Genomic DNA, 25856 nt, shown 5'->3' with positions numbered 1-25856 from the left:
TACTCCTGTCCAAACTCTGCAAAAAGGGAAAGCTCATTGAAGCAGGAACACAAGTTTGGAACCCCATCACACGCATACTATGTCCACTGTATGCAAATCTGTCTCATGCTTATTCATTGAAGATATCCTGAAAACTAAACTGGCTAGAGTGTATTCCAGGACTGGCTGAGAAATACTGTATTAAGGGACAAGAGGAGGTTCATGTGTCACACTTTTGTATTTTGGGGAGAGAGGGATGATGAGATTTTTGGATCAAGGAGAAGGCCCCCATAGACATGGCCTCTCTCCATCTTAAATGTTGGCATGCTGAACTGTTGGAATGCTAAGATTTAACATGTACCTTCATGGTGGTACTAAATGCAACGAGCCAAATTTGGCAGGCCTTTCTGACTCGCATAAAAATTAGCATATACACACACAGATAGCCTCTGCTCGCTTATTCGATATAAAAGTCCAAGATATGTGTATATTTTCATTTTCACACTCTCATATACAAGCATTAAAAAAGGGGGCGGTTTAGGGGCAATGTCAACACTATATGCATACATTTACAAACTTATATATTTATACACCTAATTATCTGACATAAGTGATATTAAATGTGTTAATTGTTTAACTGGATGGGAGGTCTGGGTAAACTGGGAGGAGTTCATGCTGAGGAACCAATGACCTGGAGAAGGACTGAGCAAACTGATGGTTTAATTGGTGGACTGGTCAATTTAATTTATGCACATCTTTTTTTAAATTGGCTGATGCATGTACATCTGGACTTACGTGATTGTCCTATTTTATTTTCGCACATAAAATATACATGCATATAATTTTAAAATAGGTAGGAAAAGTTTCCATGTTCAGTGAATTGATATATGTGGTTTCATTGCATTGCATGTATTTATGCCTAAACCTACATTTCTGCAATTATTGTGAGGTAGATATGTGAATTTTATAAAAACGTATGTACCAGTTGGTGCATAATTTTTGCCTCCCCCACCTAGCGCCCCACTGGATTATCCCACTACTATAATTTTGTACAGTTTTGTAGGCCATTCAGTTTGGAATTTAACAGTATCGTATACATTATTTAAAATATTATTTATGGCCGGAGCGCATAATAGGAAAAACAATGTCAAATTGACTGTATTAAGTGTATTGCATTTTGTGAGGCACGTGATGCTGGAGCAACCTTTATTACGAAAAAATTGATTGCCGAAAAATTAGGTCGAAGCAAAAGCTGGGCTCAGACGACATGGGGTAAGACTGCTGATGAGTGTTTTATGGAATTTAGTGAGGGTTGACTTCTAAAATTGTCTCAAGAAAGCCAGAAAATTAAAAATTCCAGCAACAAGCAGAAAAAAAAGCTCATTTTAAAGCCTTTCCTAGTTGTTGATACAATGGGGGAGGCAAGTAACACCCAGTTTTCCTAGCGTGTAGCAGATGGACTCAGGACCAATGGGTATAGTGTACTCCTGATAGCAGTTGGAGAGGGGTCAGATTTCAATCTGACGTCAGCCCTAGTACATATACCCCTGCAGGAAGTGCAGTTTTTCAGTATTTTCCGTCTCTATAGCAGTTCGGGACTCTATGCACGCTAGCACAGCGTTAGAGTAAATTTTACAAAGAAACCCCAAAACAAGAAAAAATTACCTCTACAGATGAGCCCTGCTCTCCTGCGGTGACACTCATTGGGTCCCTCCCCCAGTTGAGAATACCTGAGGTGATTTCCGCAATCCCTCGGAGGTAAGCCTTGGTCTGGCAGCCGACACTCGTGGGGACCTAGCCCCCGACATCGGGTGAGGCTGAGAGGCAGCAGGTGCCACTTCCAGCGCGGCAGTGAAGGTATTCTCCCTCTCCTCCCGCAGCCGGAGACCGCCTGGAACGAGACTGGGAAGCGCCGAGACACGCGTGCTCATTTTCATCGCTCATCTTATTGCATTGGCCCCATAGAAGGAAGACCTGGCCATGGGTAACTGGACACCACATGTCTATGTGCAGACCCTCATTGCGAGCCCATCTTGCCATTCCCTCTTAACCATGAATGCTCTGGTAGGGTTTGGTCAATTCCTTGCTTTTGCAAAGAAGTCCACACCCGCCAGATGGAATCTGTCACTGCTCCTTGAAATCCCCACCTGCTTAGCCTCAAGGATATAATCAGACACCAAGGCTCGGGAATTTGCCTGCCACCACAACCTCTACCAGCTAAAAAGGATATAATGACATCAAATCCACAGGTATATGCTTTCTAGGTTGACTAGGTGATGGAGCGTTGCAGCATATTCCATGCTCTGTTGCTCCAGAGTTTCACAGTTTACTCTGCACAGGTTGCTAGTAGTAGATCTGCTTCTAGTGCCAACTTTCAGAAACAGGACCACTTGCAATGAGAGAGAGAGTCAGCAATCTCATTATGAGTTCCAGAAATATGACAAACTCTTGCAGCAATGTTCAGTTGCAAACAGGACAGTACAAACTTCTGAGTAATTTGGCACCTAAGTGGTACTTTGCAGATTGGGTGCTGTATGCATCAACCATGGCTGTGTTGTCACTCAACAACACCAGCTTCTGTTTTTTTAATTTACTGCTCCAAACATGTAGAGCTACCTCGATAGGAAAAACTCTTGGAAGATAATACTCATGGTAAGCCCATGCCGCACCTAGTCGAGAGGCCAAGTAGCTAGCATTATTGTCTTTGGCATGTACTTTCAGGGAGCTTAGTGCATGGCCACTTGGCCTCTGAGAAAAGTCTTAAGTCCTCACTAGAGATTGGAGGCGGCAACCAGACTGGCCATCCATTGAAGTCTTCAAGGAAATGCATCCTCTTCGTGACAGTGGTGATCTCGTGTCACGACCTTGGTAAACAGGATAAGACACCTGAGGAATACCCGACCCATAGATATGACTCTGGTAGCAAATGCTAAACTCCCTATCAGTGAATGCATGCGCCTCAGAGTCATTTGGACATACTGGCCACCTCGCCCACTAAGGAGGCCCTAGCCTTCAGTTTGTCTGGCAGTGTGGACACCATGAGCTTAGAATTGAGCTCAATACCAAGAAATATCAAGACAGTTGAACTTGTCAGCCGCCAATGCTGAATTTCTGAGACCACCTGAAACTGCTGGATCATGCATTCAGTAGTGCCCCCCAAGCCAGCGAATAGAAAATTGTCCAGATAATGGATGATGCTGCCTACTCCAGCCCATTGTGCCACCACCCAGTGCAAGAAAGTGCTAAAGGTCTCAAAGAGAGCACAAGTAATGAAACACCCATAGGCTTGCATCTATCAAAATAGTATGCACCTTCAAAATGAAACCCAAAAAGGTGAAAACAGTCGGGATGAACCGGGAGCACCCTAAAGATAGACTCAATATCTGCCTTTGCCATGAGAGCACCATGACTGTACTCATTGCAGTAGTCTTAGGGAGCAGTCAAAATAAGCATAATGAACTGTATATTCATCCTGAGGGATGAACTCATTTTCTAAGGAAACTTTGGGACAAGTTGTGCCTCCTTTTTTTTGGAATCACCACCATGAGATGAGCATATTGGGAAAGGGCCTGGATTCGATAGGGCCACTTACACGACCCAGCAAGATCTGTGTCCAGCTTGGTTCAGACAATTTCAGTAAGGCGAAGCCTAGACCATGAGTTCAGGGGTCCCGTCGATTGGGAAGTCCCTTATATGAAATTTGGAACCCATCATGAAACCATCCTGCAAGGTACCTGCCACTTGGGGATCCAGGTAGCTTGAAAGCCATGTATTCATGGCTCTACAGCTAACCACCATCTGGACTCTGGGTTGGCTGTTCCTTTCTTAACAAACGGGTAGGGTGTGCCGAACCTAGTGCACATGTGCTTGAAGCGGCAGTCAGCAAGCAAACAGTTACTTCTGTTGAAATACCAACATGCATTAGAATGGATAGCATTCCCTTTGGCTGTGAGCTGGAGCTGACCGAACCCAAAAAGAGGCAGGTGCCCATCTTAGGCTCGTATGTTCTCCCAACAGGTACCTGGCCTGACGTTCGTAAACCACAAGTTTGTGTCTTTTGTCCTCCAAGACACATCAGGATTGCTGGCCATTTTTTTCCTGAGGTGCCTCGGCACACTTAAACTATGTGAAGCCCTCCTATATATTGCTGGTGGGCAGTGCTGGAGAGGAGGCGGCTATCATGGTACATGTGGGCATCAACGACATAGGAAAATTTGGGAGGCAAGTTCTGGAAGCCAAATTTAGGCTCTTAGGTAGAAAGCTGAAATCCAGAATCTCCAGGATTGCATTCTCTGAAATGCTACCTGTTCCATGCACAGGTCCCTAGAGGCAGGCAGAGCTCCAGAGTCTCAATGCATGGATGAGACGATGGTGCAAGGAAGAGGGATTCAGTTTTGTAAGGAACTGGGGAACTTTTGGGGAAGGGGGAGTCTTTTCCGAAGGGATGGGCTTCACCTTAACCAGGGTGGAACCTGGCGCTAAACTTTAAAAAGGAGATAGAGCAGTTTTTAAACTAAAACAAAGGGAAAGCCGACAGTCACTCAGCAGTGCATGGTTCGGAGGGAGGTATCTTCAAAGGATACTAATGATGCATTAGAATTAGGGCATCCAATAATAAGAAAAATAGTCCAAGTGCCTGTAAATAAAAACTCACCTGAGCTAAAAAAAAATTCCAATTTATCCCTATCAATTATAAAGCAGAATGAAAATACAAACAAAAAACACACTTTGAAATGTTTGTATGCTAATGCCAGAAGTCTAAAAAGTAAGATGGGAGAATTAGAATGTATAGCAATGAATGATGACATAGACTTAATTGGCATCTCAGAGTCATGGTGGAAGGAAGATAACCAATGGGTCAGTGCTATACTGGGGTACAAATTATATCGCAATGACAGAGAAGAGCATCTTGGAGGCGGTGTGGCGCTTTATATCCGGGATGGCATAGAGTCCAACAGAATAAAGATCCTGCCTGAGACTAAATACACAATCAAATCTTTATGGGTAGAATTCCCTTGTGTGTTGAGTAAGAGTATAGTGATAGGAGTATACTACCGTCCACTTGGCCAAGATGATGAGACGGACAGTGAAATGCTAAGAGAAATTAGGGAAGGTAATCAAATTGGTAATGCAGTAATAATGGGAGATTTAAATTACCCCAATATTGACTGGCTAAATGTAACACTGGGACTTGCTAGAGAGATAAAGTTCCTGGATGGAATAAGTGGCAGTTTTATGGAGCAATTGGTTCAGGAACCGACGAGAGAGAGGGAGCAATTTTAGATCTAATTCTCAGTGGAGCACAGGATTTGGTGAGAGAGGTAACGGTGGTGGGGCCGCTTGGCAATAGTGATCATGATATGATCAAATTTGAATTGACTGGAAGAGGGACAGTAAGCAAACCCACGTCTCTAGCGCTAAACTTTCAAAAGGGAAACTTTGATAAAATGAGAAAAATAGTTAGAAAATACTGAAAGGAGCAGTTACAAAGGTAAAAAGTGTACAAGAGGCATGGAAATTGTTAAAAATTACCATCCTAGAAGCGTAGTCCAGATGTATTCCACACATTAAGAAAGGTGGAAGGAAGGCAAAATGATTACTGGCATGGTTAAAAGGTGATGTGAAAGAGGCTATTTTAGCCAAAAGATCTTCATTCAAAATTGGAAGAAGGATCCAACAGAAGAAAATAGGATAAAGCATAAGCGTTGGCAAGTTAAATGTAAGACATTGCTAAGAGAGAATTTGAAAAGAAGTTGGCCGTAGAGGCAAAACCTCTCAGTAAAAACTTTTTGAAATATATGCAAAGCAGAAAGCCTGCGAGGGAGTAAGTTGGACCGTTAGATGATCAAGGGGTTAAAGGGGCACTTAGAGAAGATAAGGCCATCGCGGAAAGATTCAATGATTTCTTTGCTTCGGTGTTTACTGAAGAGAATGTTGGGGAGATACCCATTCTGGAGAAAGTTTTCATGGGTAATGATTCAGATGGACTGAACCAAATCACGGTAAACCTAGAAGATGTGGTAGGCCTGATTGATAAATTGAACTGTAGAAAAATCACCTGGACCGTACGGTATATACCCCCAGGGTTCTGAAGGAACTCAAAAATGAAATTTCATGGGGCCTTGAAGGGAGAGAGAGGGAAGCTCAGTCGGAGCCCTCCAAGCAATTGCGGTAAGCCCTGGTTGAAATCAGCTGCTGCAGCTAGGGCTCCCACAGAGAGACTATCAGCTGGACTGGGGCTTTAAAACCCCGGGTGAAGTGGTGTGCATTGACGCAGCTGGCGCGATGCCTAAGCCGCACACGCCAAAGGAGCACGGGCGTGGCTTAGACTGGCTTTGACTGCCTTCTGACTGCCATCTGACTGCCGTACTTTTATATTGAATTGTTTTGGGATTTATGGGGCGCAAGAGAAAGGCCAAGATCATCACCTCCTCTCCAGCTACTTTAAGACTCGGTCCGATGGACGCTCATCTAAATAGGCTCAACCCACCAAGAGAGGACTGTGTTAGAGACATGTTAGATGTCTCTTTAAGTCCTGGTGCAGGACCAACACCTACACAGCCCCCAGGACTTACAGAGGAGGGCAATTCCATTGAAAATGAAGCAGCAAATGCGAGTTTTGGAAATGTATGTGAGTCATATGTAAGTTTAGCAGCTTCACAACCCCTGATTCTCCATCAACAGGGAGTAAATGGAAGCCCCTCTGTAAACATAGGTGGCATACAGGCGGCTGCTGTAGATGCTGCCAATGTTACCCTAGGTGACTTGTGGAGAATGCTGCTGAAACTTGATTCCAATGTAACATAAATGAATTCATCCTTTTCAGCTATGGTAGGTAGAAATAGATCTATGATTAAAGATCAGGGGAAAAAATTAATTGAATTGGAATCTAAGGTTAATAGTTTATCATTGAATATCCAGAATGCTCAAAGTGTTGAATCTAATTGTATTTCTGATAATATATTGTTACATAATGAGAGAGAGAATTTGGAGAATTGTCTAAAAGTTAAAAATTTGCGGTTTGTAAATTTTCCTTATACAAGACTTTTGTCTCCTTATGAGATGTTAGTAAAATATCTTAAGGAAAATTTAGCATATAAAGATAATGAGATTCCAATTATTTCTAAGATCTATTATTTTCCTATTCAATTAAAAGACCTACAATCCCCAGGAGTGTCTACCTTTTTGGAAGAATCTATTGATATCATCAAAAGAGCCACTCTTTTTGTATCTTTTTCCTTAGAAAAGGATAAAGAAATCATATTTGAAAAATCTCTAAAAAAAAAAAAAAAAAAAAATAGGGAACTATTATTCTGTGCTTAAAAAATTTATGTTTTTCCAGACGTTTCAAGGGTCACTCCGGTGCGCAGGAAACAGTTTTTGGTTTTGAAAAAGAAAACTATAGAATTGGGTGCGTACAATTCTATAGTTTCGTACTCTTGTTCGCACCAGGCGCGAACAAGAGTACGCGGGATTTCAATAGATACTCGCGTTGTCGCGGGTATCCATTAAAATCCCGGGTCGGCACGCGCAAGGCACTTATGCTTAATTCTCTTTTCTTCTGATGGATCCTTCTTCCAATTTTTGAATGAAGATCTTTTGGCTAAAATAGCCTTTTTCACCTCAATTTTTTGCCATGCTGGCTTGACTTTCCTTCCACCTTTCTTAATGCGAGGAATCATATGGACTGTGCTTCTAGGATGGTATTTTTTTTAACAGTGTCCACGCCTGTTCCATACTTTTTACCTTTGTAGCTGCACCTTTCAATTTTTTAAAAAATTTTTCTCATTTTATCAGTTTCCCTTTTGAAAGTTTAGTGCTACAGCTGTGGATTTACTTACTGTCCCCATTCCCATCATTAATTCAGATTTGATCATATTATGATCACTATTGCCAAGTGGCCCCCACCACCATTACCTCTCTCACCATATCCTGCACTCCACTGAGAATTAGATCTAAAATTGCTCCCTTTCTCTTCTGTTCCTGATCCAATTGCTCCATAAAACTGTCATTATCCCATCCAGGAAATGTATCTCTCTAGCATGTCCTGATGTTTCACTTACCCAGTCAATATTAAGGTAATTGAAATCTCCCATTATTACTGCACTACCAATTTGGTTAGTTTCCCTAATTTCTCTTAGCATTTCACTGTCTGTCTCACCATCTTGGCCAGGTGGACAGTAGTATACTCCTATCACTATACTCTTCCCCAACACACAAGGGATTTCTACCAAAAAGATTTGATTGTGCATTTAGTATCATGCAAGATCTTTATCCTGTTGGACTCTATACCATTCTGGACATAAAGCACCACTCTGCCACCAAGATGCTCCTTTCTGTCATTGCGTTATAATTTGTACCCTGGTATAGCACTATCCCATTGGTTATCCTCTTTCCACCATGTCTCTGAGATGCCAAATAAGTCTGTCAACATTTATTTATTTAAAGGATTTTATATACCGCCGTTCGCGTTTACATCACTGCTATACGCTCTAATTCTCCCATCTTACCCCTAGATTCATCAAAATGCTATAATATCTCATGGATGCATGGATAACACTTGCAGTAAGAAAAAGGGGCGTGTTTATGGTAATTTTAGAATTACCGCAGCATTCGCTAATATAGGTAATTGATCGGAGGGTGCAGTAAAATTTTCGCACCATGCTATACTTCTATTTCGCAGCTTGCGAAGTGCCCAGGTAGCTATTACTATGGGGAGAGAGACAGCCTCTTTATAAGGAGTTTATAATAGTCAACTATTTATATCATTGTGGCCTTCCCACCTAATAGCTTGAGGTGAGGTGTTGGTTTAGGGTTTAGGGGCTAGTTTTAGATGCAGAGTGAGATGTACGAACAGCACAGGTCACCTCGGTGAAAATTTACAGTACCTGATTGTAAACCCTGTGACATCCCAGATCAAATGTCTGTATATAAAATAAATAAATAAATAAATTTGGAGTGTCTCAGAAAGATGAGATTTCTACTATGTTCTCTCGCCCTAGCTTGATGGACTTTATAATAGGGTACTATAAAGCTAAGGAAAGAGAACATAGTAGAAATCTCATCTTTTTGAGACTTTCCTCTCTCCAAATGACTTCAAATCTTCATTCTGCATCTAATACTGGCCCCTAAACCATCACCTCACCTCAAGCTATTAGCTGCCTTCCTATAGTGATATAAATAGTTGAATACTGTGAAAGCCTCCCAGAGGGTCTCTCTCTGTCTCTCGCCGTTCACGCCATAACACATTTTGATGAATGATCCTATTAGTTCTTATGCTTCTGGCATTAGCATACAAACATTTCAAAGTGTGTTTTTTGTTTGTATTAACATTCTGCTTTTCAGTTGACAGGGATAAATTGGAATCTTTTAACTCAGGTGAGTTTTTAATTATAGGCATTTGGAGTACTTTTTTTTATTATTAGAACCTGTCTAATATTTCATTAGTATCCTTCGAAGATACCGCCCTCCGAACCATGTACTGTTGAGCGACTGTCGGCTTTCCCCTTTGATTTAGTTTAAAATATGCTCTACCTCCTTTTGAAAGGTTAGGCCAGCATCCTGGTTTCACCCTGGTTAAGATGGAGTCCATCCCTTTGGAAGAGACTCCCCCTTCCCCAAAAGGTTCCCCAGTTCCTTACAAAACTGAATCCCTCTTCCTTGCACCATCGTCTCATCCACGCATTGAGACTCCGGAGCTCTGCCTGCCTCTGGGGACCTGCGCATGGAACAGGGAGCATTTCAGAAAACACTACCCTGGAGGATCTGGACTTTAGCTTTCTACCTAATAGCCAAAATTTGGCTTCCAGACCCCCCCCACACACACACACACACACACACACATTTTCCTATGACGTTGGTTCCCACATGTAGCACTTTCTAAAATCCTGTCTAGATGACGCATGAGGTCTGCCACCTTCCCACCAGGTAAGCATGTTATCAGGCGATCCTCATGCCCACTAGCCACCCAGCTGTCTACATTCCTAATAATCGAATTCATGATGGTCGACCTAACCCTTCTGTCCTGGGCAGTAGCCCTAGGAGATACATCCTCAGAGCGACAGAACACTACACCACCTGGAGAGCAAGTCCTTGCTACAGGATCATTTCCTGCTGCACCAGGTTGATGCTCTCTGAGCATGAGACCTTCCTCCTCCAAGGCAGCACCAGGGCTGCCAGACTGGAGTTGGGACTTAGCTATGATGTCCTTGAAGATCTCATCTATATACCTGTCTGCCTCATCCCCTTCAGCTCTGCCACTCTAGCCTGCAGAGATGGGGCTCGTTCTCTGAGAGACAGGAGCCCCTTGCATCAGATGTACATGTACAATTTCTCACCGGCGGGTAAAAAAATCATACATGTGACACACTATGCAGAAACCTGGGAGGCCCCTATCTTGCTGCTGGACAGCTGCCCATCTTAAATTTGTTCCTTTCCTAGTTAAGTTTTTGGTTGCTATGGGAGTAGAGCTGCATACAATTAGGGTTCTTTAAATGTATTAATGTATTCACTATAATCTGGCAGTGACCTACAAGAGAATGATTAAGATGTGGGGAATTTCTGAATCTGTTAAAAGGCTGATTCATTTTTTAATTTTTTATATTTTTTATTTTTTTTTTTTTAGTGTGAAAGTGTTACCTGCCTATAATTAAAGGATAAAGCTAGGGGTGGGTGGGAGGATTGGGAAATATAAACACACACACACACTTGTGTTTTTGGCCTGCCTTTCTGTCTATCTATTTAATACGAAACACACAGAACTCCTGGTTTTTGCTTGCCTTCTAACTAGCTATTCAATTCAGACACACAAACAACACTAAATAATATGCCCCAATAGGTTTACTTCTCCCCAGTACTTTTAAGTTTTAAAAATTTCCCAAGCAGTACTTACTAATTATTTTCAGCCACCAGCAAGGTGATCCTCTCCTCTGTGCTCCCACAGTGAGGCCATAAACTACTTTGTAACTCTTTGGAGCAGGGACCCTGACTAGTTCTCCAACCTCCCTTCCTTCCCAGTGTGTAGTTTCTTTTGATTGGGGGAAGAAAAGAATCCTCTCGGGTCCCAGTGCAGGGTGACTAACACTCCTCTTACATTCCTCGGGTGAGGTGATAATTAATGATCCTTGTCTGTACTGGCAGTGCCAAATAAGTCAATGGAGCCCACTGGGTTAGTGTCCAAATAAACCTTTACTGCTGCAAATGGTTGTATAATGGCACAATACCGTTCCACAGCACCACTGAATTAGCTCTTAACAGAATTCTCCTCAATCTGTGCAGGAATGTCTGTTGCCAGTGCCAGGGGAACATACTACCCTCCAGGGTTTTGGAGAAAGTAGATGTCCCCAGGTGGTGCAGGGTGTCTCTTGATGGCCAGGTCACCCCTCCCAACTGGCTAAAATACCAGGTTACTGTCTCTGCACAGAGAGATAAGCTCTCTCTCGACCCAGAGTTCGTAGGTGCCACCGGATGGATGGCTCCAAGGAAGTTAAGCCTTGCCTTGCCTTTCTGATTCAGCTCTTTCCTTTTGTCGGTTGTGATTTCTAATCAGAGGGATCTGTGAAGCAGGACTCTTTGTGCTTCAGTCAGGAAGACATGGCAGTCAAAACCGCTTCCTGGATTTTGAACTCAGTCTTTTCGAAAACTGAAGATACCACCGGAGTGTACCCTTAGAGCAGGTCACTGACACCCTCTTCCTCATTGAGGGTTTGGTGGGCAGGTCTTCTCTAACCTGCCCAGACCCAGAGTTCCCTGTTACCTGGGCCCAGGAGCTGAACAGGCTCCGGAAGCCTCCTGACACTTAAAAGGTTAAATTCCAAAAAATGTACCCAGAGGGGAAAATCCAGACCAGCCAGTGTATGGACTGGAAAAGAAAGACCCCTCCCGACCCTGGTCAGAGCTACTAAACAGGGCTTCCTTGGCTCCTCTCTACCTCTGAACTCTTTTCCAAACTCAAAGGACAGCCTCCCGAGCTGTAGCAGGGGCGCGGTTATATATCCTACCCAGGCGAGGGCCATTCCAGACCCCACAGAAGGAGGGGTTTTGTATGAATGGATCCTCCCCACTCTCCATCCTGTACTAACTAACTGACACTGAAAGCCCAGGGCTTAATGGTAACAGAACTGAGTGTCTGTTACTTAAGTAATCATACTTGCTTTTATTCACATTCTTAGGGCTTTGGATGAGAATAGGCTAAAGTCAGCAGAGGGGTAATTGACAATGACAGAATAAGGAAGTTAGTTGAGAAAAGAATGATGAATGTTTGCAGAGGAATCTCTGAAAGTTCAGCAAAGAAAGTAAAATATTTTGCTCTCCCTCTAATTCTAAATAACCTTTTAATAACTCTAGAATAATACAAGCATGCTGCACAATGTTTCCCATGGAATTGAAATTTTAAACAGGGCTTTAAAAGGTAATAGAAGATCAGGTTGTGATGACCTTATTTTTAAACAGGCCGATACAGTACAGTGCGCTGTATTCAGTAAGGGGTAATAGCGCCCGAAAACATGCAGTAAGGGGTAATAGCGCCCGAAACTAATAGCGCCCACAACATGCGAATGCATGTTGATGGCTCTATTAGTTATTCCCACACAATTCAGTAAGCAAAATGTGCAGCCAAGCCACACATTTTACTTTCAGAAATTAGCGCCTACCCAAAGGTAGGCGTTAAATTCTGCCGGCAGAATTTCCCCGGTGCTTTTTGGGACCTCCGACTTAATATCATGGCGATATTAAGTCTGAGGTCCCAAAAGTAAAAAATAATCAAAAATCTAAAAAAAAAATTAAAATTGGCCCGTGGCTCGCGGGATGAAAACCGGATGCTCAATTTTGCCCGTGTCCGGTTTCCGAACCTGTGGCTGTCAGCGGGTTTGAGAACAGACGCCGGCAAAATTGACCGTCCTCTGTCAAACTCACTGACAGCCGCTGCTCCTGTCCAAAAAGAGGCGCTAGGGACGCGCTAGTGTCCCTAGCCCCTCTTTTTACTGTGGGCCCTAATTTGAATAATTTCTTTTTCTGAATCGCGCACACATGAGAGTGGCCTGTGCGCGCGCTGAGAGAGTGGGCACTTGCCCGCTCTCTCGCAATTGTTACCTGAAAGAAAGCAGCTCAGAGATCTCTTCAGTGTTGGGGCTGTCAGTTACAGGAGGACTGGGATTTTGAACAATCTCTTTTCAAAGTTCTGTTAGAATAGAGTCTACTAGTAAGAACATTCATTTCTCCAGGAGGTCCAATCCAAGTGCTGATCCATAGGATACCCTTTGGATCAAAGAACAGGAGCCATGGAAAATTGCAGATAAATCCTTTGTGTCAAACCCCACTCAACTTACAGGCTTTAAATTAACATGAGAATTAACATGAAAATAAAACAGAGAATAGCATAGGGCCTCTTTATCACTCCATAGTGTGGCTGTGCAGAATTAGAAAAAGTACAGAGAAAGGCAACCAAAATGATAAAGGGGATGGAATAATTCTTCAGTTTGGAGAAGAGATGGCTGAGGGGGAGATATGATAGAGGTCTATAAAGTAATGATGATGGTGGAATGGAACGGGTAAACTTGAATTGGTTGTTTATTCTTTCATAAAGTACAAAGACTAGGGAACATTCAATGAAGTTATATTTAAGACATTTTTACTCAATGCATAATTAAACTCTGGAATTTGTTGCCAGAGGATGTGGTGAAAGATGCTAATGTAGCTGGGATGAAAAAAGGTTTAGACAAATTCCTGGAAGAAAAGTCCATAAAATTGGGGAAATCCACTGCTTGTCCTTAGGATAAGCAGCATGGGGCCTTTTGGAATCCTACCAGGAACTTGTGACCTGGATTGGCCACTGTTAGAAACAGGATACTGGGCTTGATGGTCTGACCCAATAAGGCAAAAAGAATGGTCCCTTCTTAACAGGTTCATGATAGCAAAGGCTACTATGCAGCCAATCTTAACTGCTGGGGCCTCAGTGCCAACCCACTGTTTGTGTCCCTCTACCACTGTGCACTGGAGGAGGAGCACAAACTATGTCATACATTATAAAGGCATTTCCCCTCTACAAAGAAAGAGTTAGATTAATAACTTCAGTCTCTCTCAAATAATGAGGAGTTTATTTCTTGGCTTTGTCAGTCTGCATATACTACTAAGTAAATGATATTAACTTAATAACAGTCCTAGAATTGAATGCACCATTTCAGGTGCTGTGGAGGGCCACTCCACTTTTGGCCATTGTCCACTGACTATTGGAGGACTTCCAGATTGTTAACATTTAAGGCTGTGAAGGGTGAGGGCCTCCCCACTCGATCTGTCACAGAATGTGGGATTGGTATCTTCCAACCTGAGCATTGTGCTAAGGAGATGGAAAGAGTTTAAGTCCTTTGTGTCAACTTGATGAAAGAAGTTTGTAGAGTAAGAATGAGATTGCACTTCTTTATAAGCCTTGTGCCTATGTCATGGAATCAGCTTCCTTGGAAATTGAGAGAAATGGAAAACTATGGGCTATTTTGAAAAGGCTTCAGATGTATGTTTTGTTTTGTTTTTAAGTCAAATGGTGCAGAACAACTAGAGCGTATGATTGGCTGGTCTTGGGAATGCAGCTGGCGATTTGGGGTGGGAAAGGTTTTCAGAGGGAGCAGCAATGGTGAGGGTTGGTGATTAGGGCAGGTGGAGTATTTTCCAGTTTAACAGGATTGAATTGCTTAGGGAGTATTTATGTTCTTGTATGGTTTTTTGTTTTGTTTTGTTTTTTTAATTTTTGAATGTTTTATGTAATCCGTTTTGAGAGTACTTGAAAAATACAAATATACATTTGGAATTAAATAACATTAAAAGTTACTCATATAGGACTAGGCACCTGCTTCATATAGGAAAATTGGAATTCTTATTTGTGCACATGCATTGGGAAAAATAGCACTTCCTTAACCTTCTCCATTATGATGTAAAACTATCCAATTGCACTGATTTACCTGAAAAGGTATCTGAATTTTTGGGTACTACAGGATGGGCGGTTGACTCTGAACTGATACATCTTGTCCTTCATGACCGCAAGCTAAAGGTTATCCCTGTATGAAATGTAGAATATGTACCATCTCACATTTTTTGAGGAGCACATTTGGTATTTTATTCCAATATTCTTGCAGTATCTGAAATAAATAAGCAATTAAAGGTCCAGTATGTTCAGCAGTGAAACCATTGACTTTATGTCAATATAACATGAACTTGCGTGTATCCTATTATGCTGAAAAAATGCCCCCACATACTTTTTGAAAGGTTATTATTTGTGATATTTTAAAGGGCATAACCTCTTGCTGTACACGTTATGTCTGTTTTCAGTTTTATAATTTGTTGTAAATAAGATCCTGGTAACCGATTAGCACAGTTGTCTCACAAGCAACATGCTAAGAACATAACTAGTTGGTGAGTCTTCATTTATTACTTGCCTCATGGTTAAAATCAATAAAGGTTACAAGGAAAAAAAAGCAACCTTTTTCTCAGATTTCTATTTTAATAGTTTGGCAAGTCTCCTTCCACGTATTACGTAAAGCTTTCTGTTAATTCTAGATAGAAATACAATATAGAGGATAAGTACATAGATGTAGGTAGATATTTGAAGTTCTAAATGCCAGCTCGGAGCCCCTTGGACAGCCTCTCCCAGAGTCTAGTGTTATGCAGATTGTCTTTCCAAAGCTCGCCATGATATCAAGATGCATTGTATACACACCTAATAGTATTTCCGTTGAATTTAAAGCCTCATATTCTAGGGTCTTGGTTTATCAATGTTTTTCTTTCTTGCTTTGATTCTAGGAGTAATCCTTTCTAACTCAGGCTCCACTTAAGATGAACATGAACACAAATTATTATTGTCCATAAAATAGGCTTATTCATTAGCACTTCATTGAGGATTTTCATTATTGAATTTATTACAGCATTTATTTGAGTTTTCTTTTTTGTTTATACTAAACTTTGTATAAAATGTCATATGCATAGTAAAATATTTACCGCTTTATATTGCACCCCTTCGCAGCTAGACTGCTTTCAGGGGCTATGAGCCACTAGCACTCTTCCCAGCACTCTTCCCTTCATCTGGGATCATTGTTTTCATGACTAAACTATAACACTAAATCAGTGCTTGTATGTCTCCTGTTTTATACTTATAACTAGAAAACCAAAACTTCATTTGTAGATGTAAACTAAGCAGTGAACACTGTGGCTCTGCTTTTTTGTTGGGATGAAAGGTATAAATAGAAATACAGTACTGTAATAAGCAAAATATATTATTTTACAACATGTGTAGTGCTGTTTAGAAATTTTTAGTCTTAAATATGTAAATTTATGTACTGTTTTGTTACATCTCAGAAATAACATAGGCAGCTTAGATATCCTGTTAGGAATCAGTTCCTATTGATGGCATTCAGTGTTGTAGAAAGTTGTTCCTTTAGTCTTGTGCCTATTGAAATTTCCAACACTGTTCTCGATCCACTACTAAAATTATAAAAGAAACACTTCTGAGCAGTAAGTGAAAAATAACTGAAAAATGAGCGTGCTATAGGGATCTATGTCCTGCTCCAGCATGAGTATGAAAGATATATTGTACTATTTATTGTATCCAGCACACACAGGGAGAACAGTTTTATAACAGCGAGGAATGCCTAAAGTCTGCAAATAGAAAGTTCTCGGAAACTTTATCCCACTTTTTCAAAGCAGACTTGCATATATAAGTCTGCTTTGAAAATTAGTGCTGTGCTCGGAAACCCGGCCACACATAAGTGCACACATTTCCACCTCCTCCAGAGCGGATGTAAATGTGAGCTCTGAAAATCAAAAGTGCATGCATAAATGATTTTCCCACCCCAGCTCCGCCCCTCCAGAGTGCTTCGTATCAAAACGTGTGTGTGAGTTGCATGTATATTTTTACCCACACACCCCATTGGGCAGTTTTCAAAAGCTTATTTATGTGCCTTAGAGAGGTTTTATGTACACAATTGCTTTTCAAAATTTGGCCCAAAATGTTTAAGATATTGAAAACATACATTATGGTATTTCCAGTACCATATTTTTTTGAAATTCATTTCAATAATGACCATACTTACTGGAACTGAAAAACAGTTTTTGTCATGTCAAAATGTGAAGTAATTTATACCATTGTATTAACATTTATAGACCATTCTTAATCAGTAAGTTATTGAATCTCCTCCCTTTCATCTTGCCTGTGGTGGTCTTGCGACACTGCTAAGAATTATTTATCTTTCTAAAATATATTTAGTATTTTTCCTAATATTTGCTTAAGTGCAGGGTGTTTATACACAGCAGAAGAATAATTTTATCTTGAAATGACATGAAAACTTTTGCCTGCTGATGTCTAGTGTTAAGATTTTCAGTGTAAAATTCAATATATGATGCAGAGCAGCAAATTGAAAGATTAAAGTAAAACAAATATCTTCCTAATATATTTGTTGAATTTTGATTAGTCTGTGATTTCAGAATATCCATGTAATACATTCAAACTGCCTTTATATGTTTTAGTTTTAGGGTTTTTAGCCTCCTATTCTCTCCTTTTTCAGACTCAGGCAGAGCCAGTGCTGAGATTCTAGCACAAGGAGCTCTTGATTCACAGCCCAACCTAGGGTGCAGAAAATCTGATATGAAAATCAAACAAAGGAACCCTCTGCATAGCAGCCTGCAGCTCTGCTTCTGAGCTACTGGGCTAGCCATTATAATAGTGGTATTTCCTGAATCTTTTTATGATGGCTCAAAGTGCCTCTTAACTCATATATAACTAACATATGCATGAAAATTGTTGCTGAGCTAGTTTTAATGGTTTTCTTTTATTTATTTTTATGTACTCCCTGTAGACTCCCAGGCCTTTGAACATCATTAAACAGAACAATGGTGAGCAGATCATTAGAAGACGAACAAGGAAGCGTCTTAACCCAGAGGCACTACAGACTGAGCAGCTAAACAAACAGCACAGGGGCAGCAGTGAGGAACAAGTCAATGGAAGTCCATTAGAGAGAAGGTCAGAGGATCATTCAGCTGAAGGTCTTCAGAGAGAAGTTCAGCAATCTAGCCTAAGTAAATATGAGGCCCAGGCTTCATTGACTAAAAGCCATTCTTCTCAGCAGCCAATATTGGTCAACCAAACTTTGGATATTCACAAAAGGATGCAACCTTTGCACATTCAGATAAAAAGCCCTCAGGAAAGCAGTGGAGATCCAGGTAATTGTTCATCTGTATCTGATGGGAAAGGAAGCTCAGAGAGAGGTAGCCCAATAGAAAAATACATGAGACCTACAAAACACCCTAACTATTCACCACCAGGAAGCCCTATTGAAAAGTATCAATACCCACTTTTTAGACTTCCATTTGTACATAATGACTTCCAGAATGAAGCTGATTGGCTGAGATTCTGGAGTAAATATAAGCTGTCAGTTCCTGGGAATCCACACTACTTGAGTCATGTGCCTGGCCTTCCAAATCCTTGTCAAAATTATGTGCCTTACCCCACTTTTAATCTGCCTCCTCATTTTTCAGCTGTTGGATCGGATAATGACATTCCACTAGATTTGGCAATTAAGCATTCCAGACCTGGGCCAACTACAAATGGTGCCTCCAAGGAGAAGACTAAGGTACCACCAAATGCAAAGGATGAAGGTCCGTTGAATGTAGTAAAACCAGAGAGAGTTGATAGAAGTACTCAAGATGAACTTTCAACAAAATGTGTGCACTGTGGCATTGTTTTTCTGGATGAAGTGATGTATGCTTTGCATATGAGTTGCCATGGTGACAGTGGACCTTTCCAGTGCAGCATATGCCAGCATTTTTGCACGGACAAGTACGACTTCACAACTCACATCCAGAGGGGCCTACACAGGAACATTGCACAAGCTGAAAAGGATGGAAAATCTAAAGAGTAAAACTTTAGCACTTAGCACAATTAAATAGAAATAGGTTTTCTTGATGGAAATTCAGTAGCTTGTAATATCTTATTAAGGCCTGTAAAGCACTTCGTATAGCATGCCTTATCCAATATGAAATCCCTTTTCGTAACACTTTTATATGCTTAGGTTATCACACAAAGAACAAATGAAATGGATTATGGCCAGTGAAATTAAATAGGATAAATATTTAAAACCTGGTAAACTCAGGTTGCAATATCTGTATGCAGTTTATAGATGTGCAAGAATAAGAATTTGTGACAGAATTATCAGGCAATCAATACTTACATGATTGTGTATATGTTTGGTAAGCATATTTGGACATAGTGAAAGATATAAATGAAGGGAAATGATGAAAGAACGTTAGGTGTTCCAAGGTTTAAAGTTACTCTGGAAATTCTTCAAAAATGAATAGCTCATAAAGAAAAAATGAGCTTTAAAATATGATTTCTGGCTTTCTGGCATGCTAGCATGCAATCATTCTTTACCAGTATCTCTTAAACATATAATATTAAAAGGTTAAAGCATTTCATTTAACCTTGAAGAAGCTGAATTTATAAAACATAGAACCTTTCAAAGTGTTTGCCTCTCTGAGTAAATTTCAGACTCACAAAGTTTAGTTTACCTGAATACAATTCATTCTTAATTATAGATCTAAAAAATAAAAACAAATGAAATATAAATATCAGTTAATTCCCCAGATGTGTCTAAACCATTGAGTATTTAATTAGGAGGAATTGTTGCCTTTAAACTTCCCTTGGCAACAGTATCCCCTCGGAAGCATAGACATTTTTCTTTTCCAGATGTGCTGGTTTGTTTTGTTACTACATCTTAAGCAGCTTATTAATAGCCTAAGGATCTGCTGTCTGTTCAGTTATAATGTGTAGAGTATTGAAGTCACTAAGTGAACGTAGCCTGCAGAGATATTTTCTCCAGGATATATTATAGTACATAGTACATTCTGGATAATAGTAGTATGGTCAGATGAAGACATAATGTTATTTTGCCATAGACTAATGGTTGGTATTTTTACCAATCTAATCCATCTGTGGATTTCTATCAGCTTCGGCCAAATAGATGAGTCGTCTTAGAGCTATATTCTCATAACTCATTTAATATGCAAAAGCTTTGTACAGTTTCAATGAAGGGAAAATCTCCTCAGCATGACTGCTCAGGGAAATAGGGCTAAATAAGTATTTAATAATTGGTTAACGGTGCTGTTAGATGAGCCTCCACCTATACTATGTTAGTAGATCTTAACGTCAATAGTTTTCATTATGTTGTTCCTATCAATAAACTATTTTTCCAGGGAGGGGGATGTAGAAGATATTACAAGCTGCTAGATGTGCTGTCAGATTAACTTATTTCATTAAAGAAGTTGGGAGAACAAATAGAAAAAAACCTTATTTTTCTAGTAAATATTAATGTATTGCATTTCAAATAATGGTGCCTGATATTGAATAATTATTTTCTACAGTGTATGTATGCAACAAAGATATTCCATCATGCATTAGGGTCCATTTGGACTCTGCCTCGCTGTTTACATTTGCAAATGTAGCAAACAAGGTAATGAAGCAACTATTTCTATTGCGGTAGGTATCTTTTTTGTGTGTGTGCATTAAAGTTGTAAACGGTAACATGAAATGAATGAATTTGTTCATATAACGGTATAGAAAGCGAGAAGGAAATGAAAATATTTTTATGCCTACTTAGGAAAAAAAGGGTAGCACTATTCATTCCAAGTACTTTTGTATTCTTAAGCTCTTAACTCACATTGTTATGCTTAAAATGATAAACATATATCCTCTTTGTATTGCTTTGTCTATGTTTCAGCTAAAGCACTTCAGAAATTATTTTAAGAAGTGCTGTGTGGCTACAGCACTAATATTTGTATTGCATACTGTAATAGCATTGCACTCCATTTTACAATATTACGCAGTTGCTTTATTTTTTTGTTCTTTTGGGATTTTTTTCCTTTTTTTTTGTTTTGTTTTTGTTTTGTGTTTCACAGTGCAGGATCTCCATTTCTCAAGCAAGCGCAGCTCGTTGGGTTTCTGAATGTCTCAGTGAATGAAGTTAAACGCATTTCTCTTCCTTTCATCAGTTTTACGTTTAAAATTATCTGGAAAAAAAAATAAAATCAGGGCTAAATCTTTTGTTTTCTGTGTCAATGGTAAATGTTCTACCTGGTATTGGAAAAGATCCATTCCCCATTGTTCTCTACATGACATATTAAGATGTTCTACAGAATTTAAAGTTTCTAATTGAGGACTTCTCATTCCAAGCCATTTCTGGTAGGTGAAAAGATCAGTTTTAGAAACTGAGCCTGGATTCATTGCCAAAGTAACAGTGAAAAGAATGAGTGTAGTCCTGACACTATTCTGATGTGAGCATTTTTTTTGAGGAAGAATATTATTTTAATGATTATATGCTTGCACAGAATCAATTATGGTTCAGTTAAATAACTCCAAAAGATTAAATATGTATACCTTGAAAATTCCGAGAGGAAACCAAGTTTTAGTTTATGAAAGAATCCGAATACTTTGCTGTAGTTAGGGTTTGGTACTCCATTTTTTTTAAACCATGTTGGTGCCTTACAGAATCTTTTGGGATGCAAAGAACAAAATATGGTAATCTGAGAAATTAGTTAAAAAAAAAAAAAGGCACCTGTTGCATGAATAGCCTGACAATAGCAGTAAAAAGTTTTATTAATCATAGTGCTATTATGTCTCAAGACACATACAATTTAGCAAAATAGCCCCACAATTGGTATTTTGAAGAATTTTTATCCTAAATACTTGTGCTGCTGTGATTGTTAACCAATTACAGTTCGTTCTTTTTAAACTGGCACAGCAGATTTAGGATTAGAGCCCATGGCTTTCTGAATGAGGTGATTCATTCTGGTTCAAAGCTCTAATTGTTAGCTGTGTTTCTCCACAGACTAGAACTGAAACTGCCAGTTTACATTGTTAGGTGGTTATTTTCAAAGGGATTTATGTGTGTAAAAACCTGGTTATATGTTCATAAATGGGCTTTATACATGTAATACATATAACTGGGCTTTTGAAAATGTCTACTCTGCACACACAACTCCTTTGAAATTTCACTAAATGTTTAAAGGGTTTTACATCTGTAAATTTCTGTCATATAGGCAACAACTATGCACATACATTCTTTTGAAAATTATCTCCTTAGTGGTCAGTTGCACAGTGTGTTTTCCAGTTGAACCAAAGATTAACCAAGGGTTATTTGGAAAAAGAGAGGACAATGTATTTTCTAATGAAAAATAAGAAAAGCCCCATGTTTTCTGTAAACTGGTAAGTGTACTGTAAGATACGTTTCCAACATCATTAATATTGGAATATTAATAGCATGGACCGCCTGAACAATTTGAGCTTCTCCCTAAACATCTCACCTTTATAATATATTTCATAATCTCAACCCAAAAAATAAACACGATACCATGTGAGAATCGAAGTTCACAGCTTTATTGACAGTAAATGCACAGGCTGATACAACTTGATAAACTCACCAGTTTTCCCTAGTAGGCCATCTGCTATGCCCCAGAATATGTCCCAGGCCTACTGGTCCAAACCCCAGCAAGGATTCTATAGTGTATATGACTCTATCCAATCATAGCCAGTCACCTTAGGGCTGACACTACCCTGCAAGTCAACCCCACTCAGGTATTCCATCCCTTTTTTACAAAGTTGTTACAGCAAGACGCAACAGTCGGTACAAACAGTAAAGGGCAGGTGAACTAGTCAGCTAGTTGGCAAAAAAGCAAGAAGCCACAGAACTCCTGTTTATGGTTAAGCCAAAGGGACCTCTCTTTCACTTTCTTCCCCTGCAGCTCTCCATATGGTTCAAACCATGAGGTCTGTCCCTCAGACCTTTCCTTCCTCCTTCCACCACCTGTCCTGGCCATGAGGCCCATCTGCCTCACTAAAACACGGTACTAGAAGTCATGCTAGTAAGTTCTGTTCACTCTTTTGCCTTGCATACATCTCCCGTTAATGATAAAATTACTTTTTATACCGCTAATGAATAAAATGAATCTCTTCTGTGAATGACACCACTGATTAGTGAAAAGATAAACTACTTCACTGGTAAAACAATTCAGTAACACTGTACCCTTGCACATTGCTACTAACTAAATATTGTTTAAAATTTACTAGGAGAGATGCAACATCTTAATATGTCAGTGTATGGTTCATTTTTAGTATTTTAAATGCCAATGCAAACTGTACTTGCACCTATACACACCAGCAGAAAATGTCCTTAATTCAGAATGAATCTGAATTTCTTGTCCTGGTTTAACGCTCCTATGTTGGCCATTCTGTCTTTATAATACATGGAAGGTTTGTTTTTGTTTTGTTTTGTTTTGTTTTTTTGCAGAGGGGTAGGGGAGATGGGATTTCTTAGTGCATGTTCATTTCTACTCACAAACGGTGTATTTCATGAAAAAAAATATTCAGGCAGCAAAGATGTCTGTTACTTCTAAACTTGAATAATAAAGTTTTACCACCAGTTATCAGTAAATATTTGGTATTGTGTAAACAATGTGTGTATCTGTCCTCAAAAATATGTTTTAAGAAGGCACTTTAGAACTGTTCTAATTTTCCTTTTTTGTACAATACTCTTGCTTGGATTTTAAAAGCAACTTTTGCAGGTAGGTACCTTAACCTTAGAATTGTTGACTTATGAGTTTTGCAGGAGCTAAGTGAAATACATGTAGGAATGCTTACCCCATTCCTCTCAGCCACTCCCATATTTTTCCTTCTCTTTCTCCTCACTCTGCCCAGCCGCTCGCCCCCTTTTTAGTAGCCACTGTAATCTCCAGCCCTCTCTAGTAACCAAATGTTTCTCTGCTCTCTCGTTCCCTTCCCAGGGTATCATCTTTCTGAGCGACACTGCATCCTTCCTGCGCCTAACAGGCATCCCCCATAAAACAGCAGCTGTAAGACTGCAGAACATCCTTCCCTTTCCCTAGACTTTCTCCGTGCTCTGAGTCCAGATCTCCAGAATTTGCCGTGTGTTTGGGGTCACGTGCAATGGGACCCTTTTCTGCGTGCACACAGTCTTTAGAAGTGGGAGCCTTCAGAAACAGTCAATTATGACTTTAAACTCACCCTCCTAGGAGCTGGAGCTATCAATGCCTTTGTTTTTCCCTCACCTGAGCTCTTCAAGCTGCAAATTCAAACTCACCCTGTGAATTGACAAATGTGGATAAGCAGCAGTGACTGAAAAAAGTACTGGTCCACTTAACACATCCAGATGTCTAGACTCCCTCATTTCCCCAGCCTCTTTCTCTCTTTCCTTATTTTTATGTAGCATCATTTTGTTAACTCAGTTGACCCTTGGCACTACGCTTGAGGCAGCCTACAGAGTGGCACCTATAAAAACAGAAAATAAAAATTAAGTGCCTATGGCAAAATTAGTCTAAAAAATATTGAGCCTCTAGTATTTTGTGTCCCTTTGCTTGCAATTCAAGCTTGTCTTCACCAGATCTGAATTAGTGTGCCGTCAACACCAGCAGTTCGTTATGGGAATTAGACACTGACATGGTTCTATTTTTGATCCTATGAGATAATCAGAAAATCAACAGAGTACATAAACATCCTCAGGCAAAAGGTAAGGATTTTTATGGGTGTGCTATGCAGTTTCATACTGCTCCTTTCAAATGATTTACCAATTTAAATATCATTAACTACTTTTCATGACAATTTTGTTAATAATATGGATTAAATGCTAAGATATAATGTTTACTGCATGACACAAAGCAACAGACATAACAGAGGAACTTTTGTGATGTCAATGACATAGTCTAATATGTAAATAAAAATGATTAAAATATATTTTCATGTGATATAAATAAATCTTCCACAGACAAGCCATTGCTTTGACATTTAACTTACAAATTGAAATTTTGAAATAATCAGATTATCATCTGTTCTGTAAATTCCACTTATTTTACTGTTAGAAAAAAATCTAGTGGCGATATCAGTGTCAGCATAATTACCACTGACAATTCTTAAGACAGAGTTTTTTTTAAAAAATATAAATAAAACTGAAAACATTGGCCTACGATTTGATAAGATTTTTATTTAAACTCTCGCCACACAAAAAGACATGGTATTTTATAACCTGGGCGCACTGTCTACAGCTCTCTGCACATATGTTACGTGCGGCACTTTGCTACAGCTCCTGGTTAGGCACAGGAGTCTGGTGAGTATGTTGGGGGGTGGGCGGAGAGAGCCTCTTTATAAGGCTCAGTCTGGTACTCTATATATGGACCATTGTAAGGGGGCATTTTTTTCATTCGGGGTAGGTTTTGGGGAGGTGGGTTGGGGTCGGGGGGTGGGGGGATTGTTACATTCAGAGGTATCCATTGTAAAATTTACATCATTAAAGATTTTGACTTTATAAGTGATGAAAAGGTGTTGATTTGTACAGTGCAAGCTAGCAGAGTCTGCAGTGTACAGATCAACTCCTCTTTGTAGAATTTTCATTACTTATAAGGTAAAAAAAAAAAAAATCTTTAATGATGTGAATTTTACAATGGATACCTCTGAATGTGTCTGTAACAACACACCACTAACCCCAACCCACCTCCCGAAAACTTACCCCGAATGAAATAAAATGCCCCCTTACAATGGTCCATGTATAGAGTATCAGACTGAGCACTATAAAGAGGCTCTCTCTCTATCTCTCTCCAGACTCCTGCACCTAACAGGAAGCTGTAGCAAAGTGCTGTGGCTGTTTTTGCCTATGCAAGGCTTTTAAAATTTACCTTTTAGTTGCTACTTTAGCTGTACTTCATCTTGCAATACATAGGTTATATGTACAATATTATTTATGACCATGATTGAATAAATGTTTTAAAGCTTTATTTAAGCATATTCTATGTTTCTAAACAATGTTCTGTTAAACTAAGATCATAATTTCTCTAACCTCGAA

General features: G+C 39.8%; 1 protein-coding gene across 1 annotated transcript; it reads left to right on the top strand.

Moving 5' to 3' along the window:
* Positions 1-6438: 6438 nt before the first annotated feature.
* Positions 6439-20763, top strand: LOC115082504 (zinc finger transcription factor Trps1-like). Its single transcript, XM_029586732.1, has 3 exons — positions 6439-6777; positions 17814-18177; positions 18493-20763. Exons 1-3 carry the CDS (start codon positions 6439-6441, stop codon positions 18873-18875), a joined length of 1086 nt encoding a protein of 361 aa, XP_029442592.1. The 3' UTR covers positions 18876-20763.
* Positions 20764-25856: the final 5093 nt, after the last annotated feature.

The sequence above is a fragment of the Rhinatrema bivittatum genome, unplaced genomic scaffold (assembly GCF_901001135.1).
Source record: "Rhinatrema bivittatum unplaced genomic scaffold, aRhiBiv1.1, whole genome shotgun sequence".
Taxonomy (NCBI): Eukaryota; Metazoa; Chordata; class Amphibia; order Gymnophiona; family Rhinatrematidae; genus Rhinatrema; species Rhinatrema bivittatum.
Note: the sequence above shows the minus strand (reverse complement) of the source record. Positions and strands in the feature narration are given on the sequence as shown.

Bases quoted from the DNA above. Each gene is read 5' to 3' on its own strand.
- LOC115082504 (XM_029586732.1), top strand. From the start codon at position 6,439: ATGGACGCTCATCTAAATAGGCTCAACCCACCAAGAGAGGACTGTGTT. The intron at 6,778-17,813 runs GTAACATAAATG...TACTCCCTGTAG, and splicing joins TGCTGAAACTTGATTCCAAT to ACTCCCAGGCCTTTGAACAT. The intron at 18,178-18,492 runs GTAATTGTTCAT...CTCATTTTTCAG, and splicing joins GGAAAGCAGTGGAGATCCAG to CTGTTGGATCGGATAATGAC.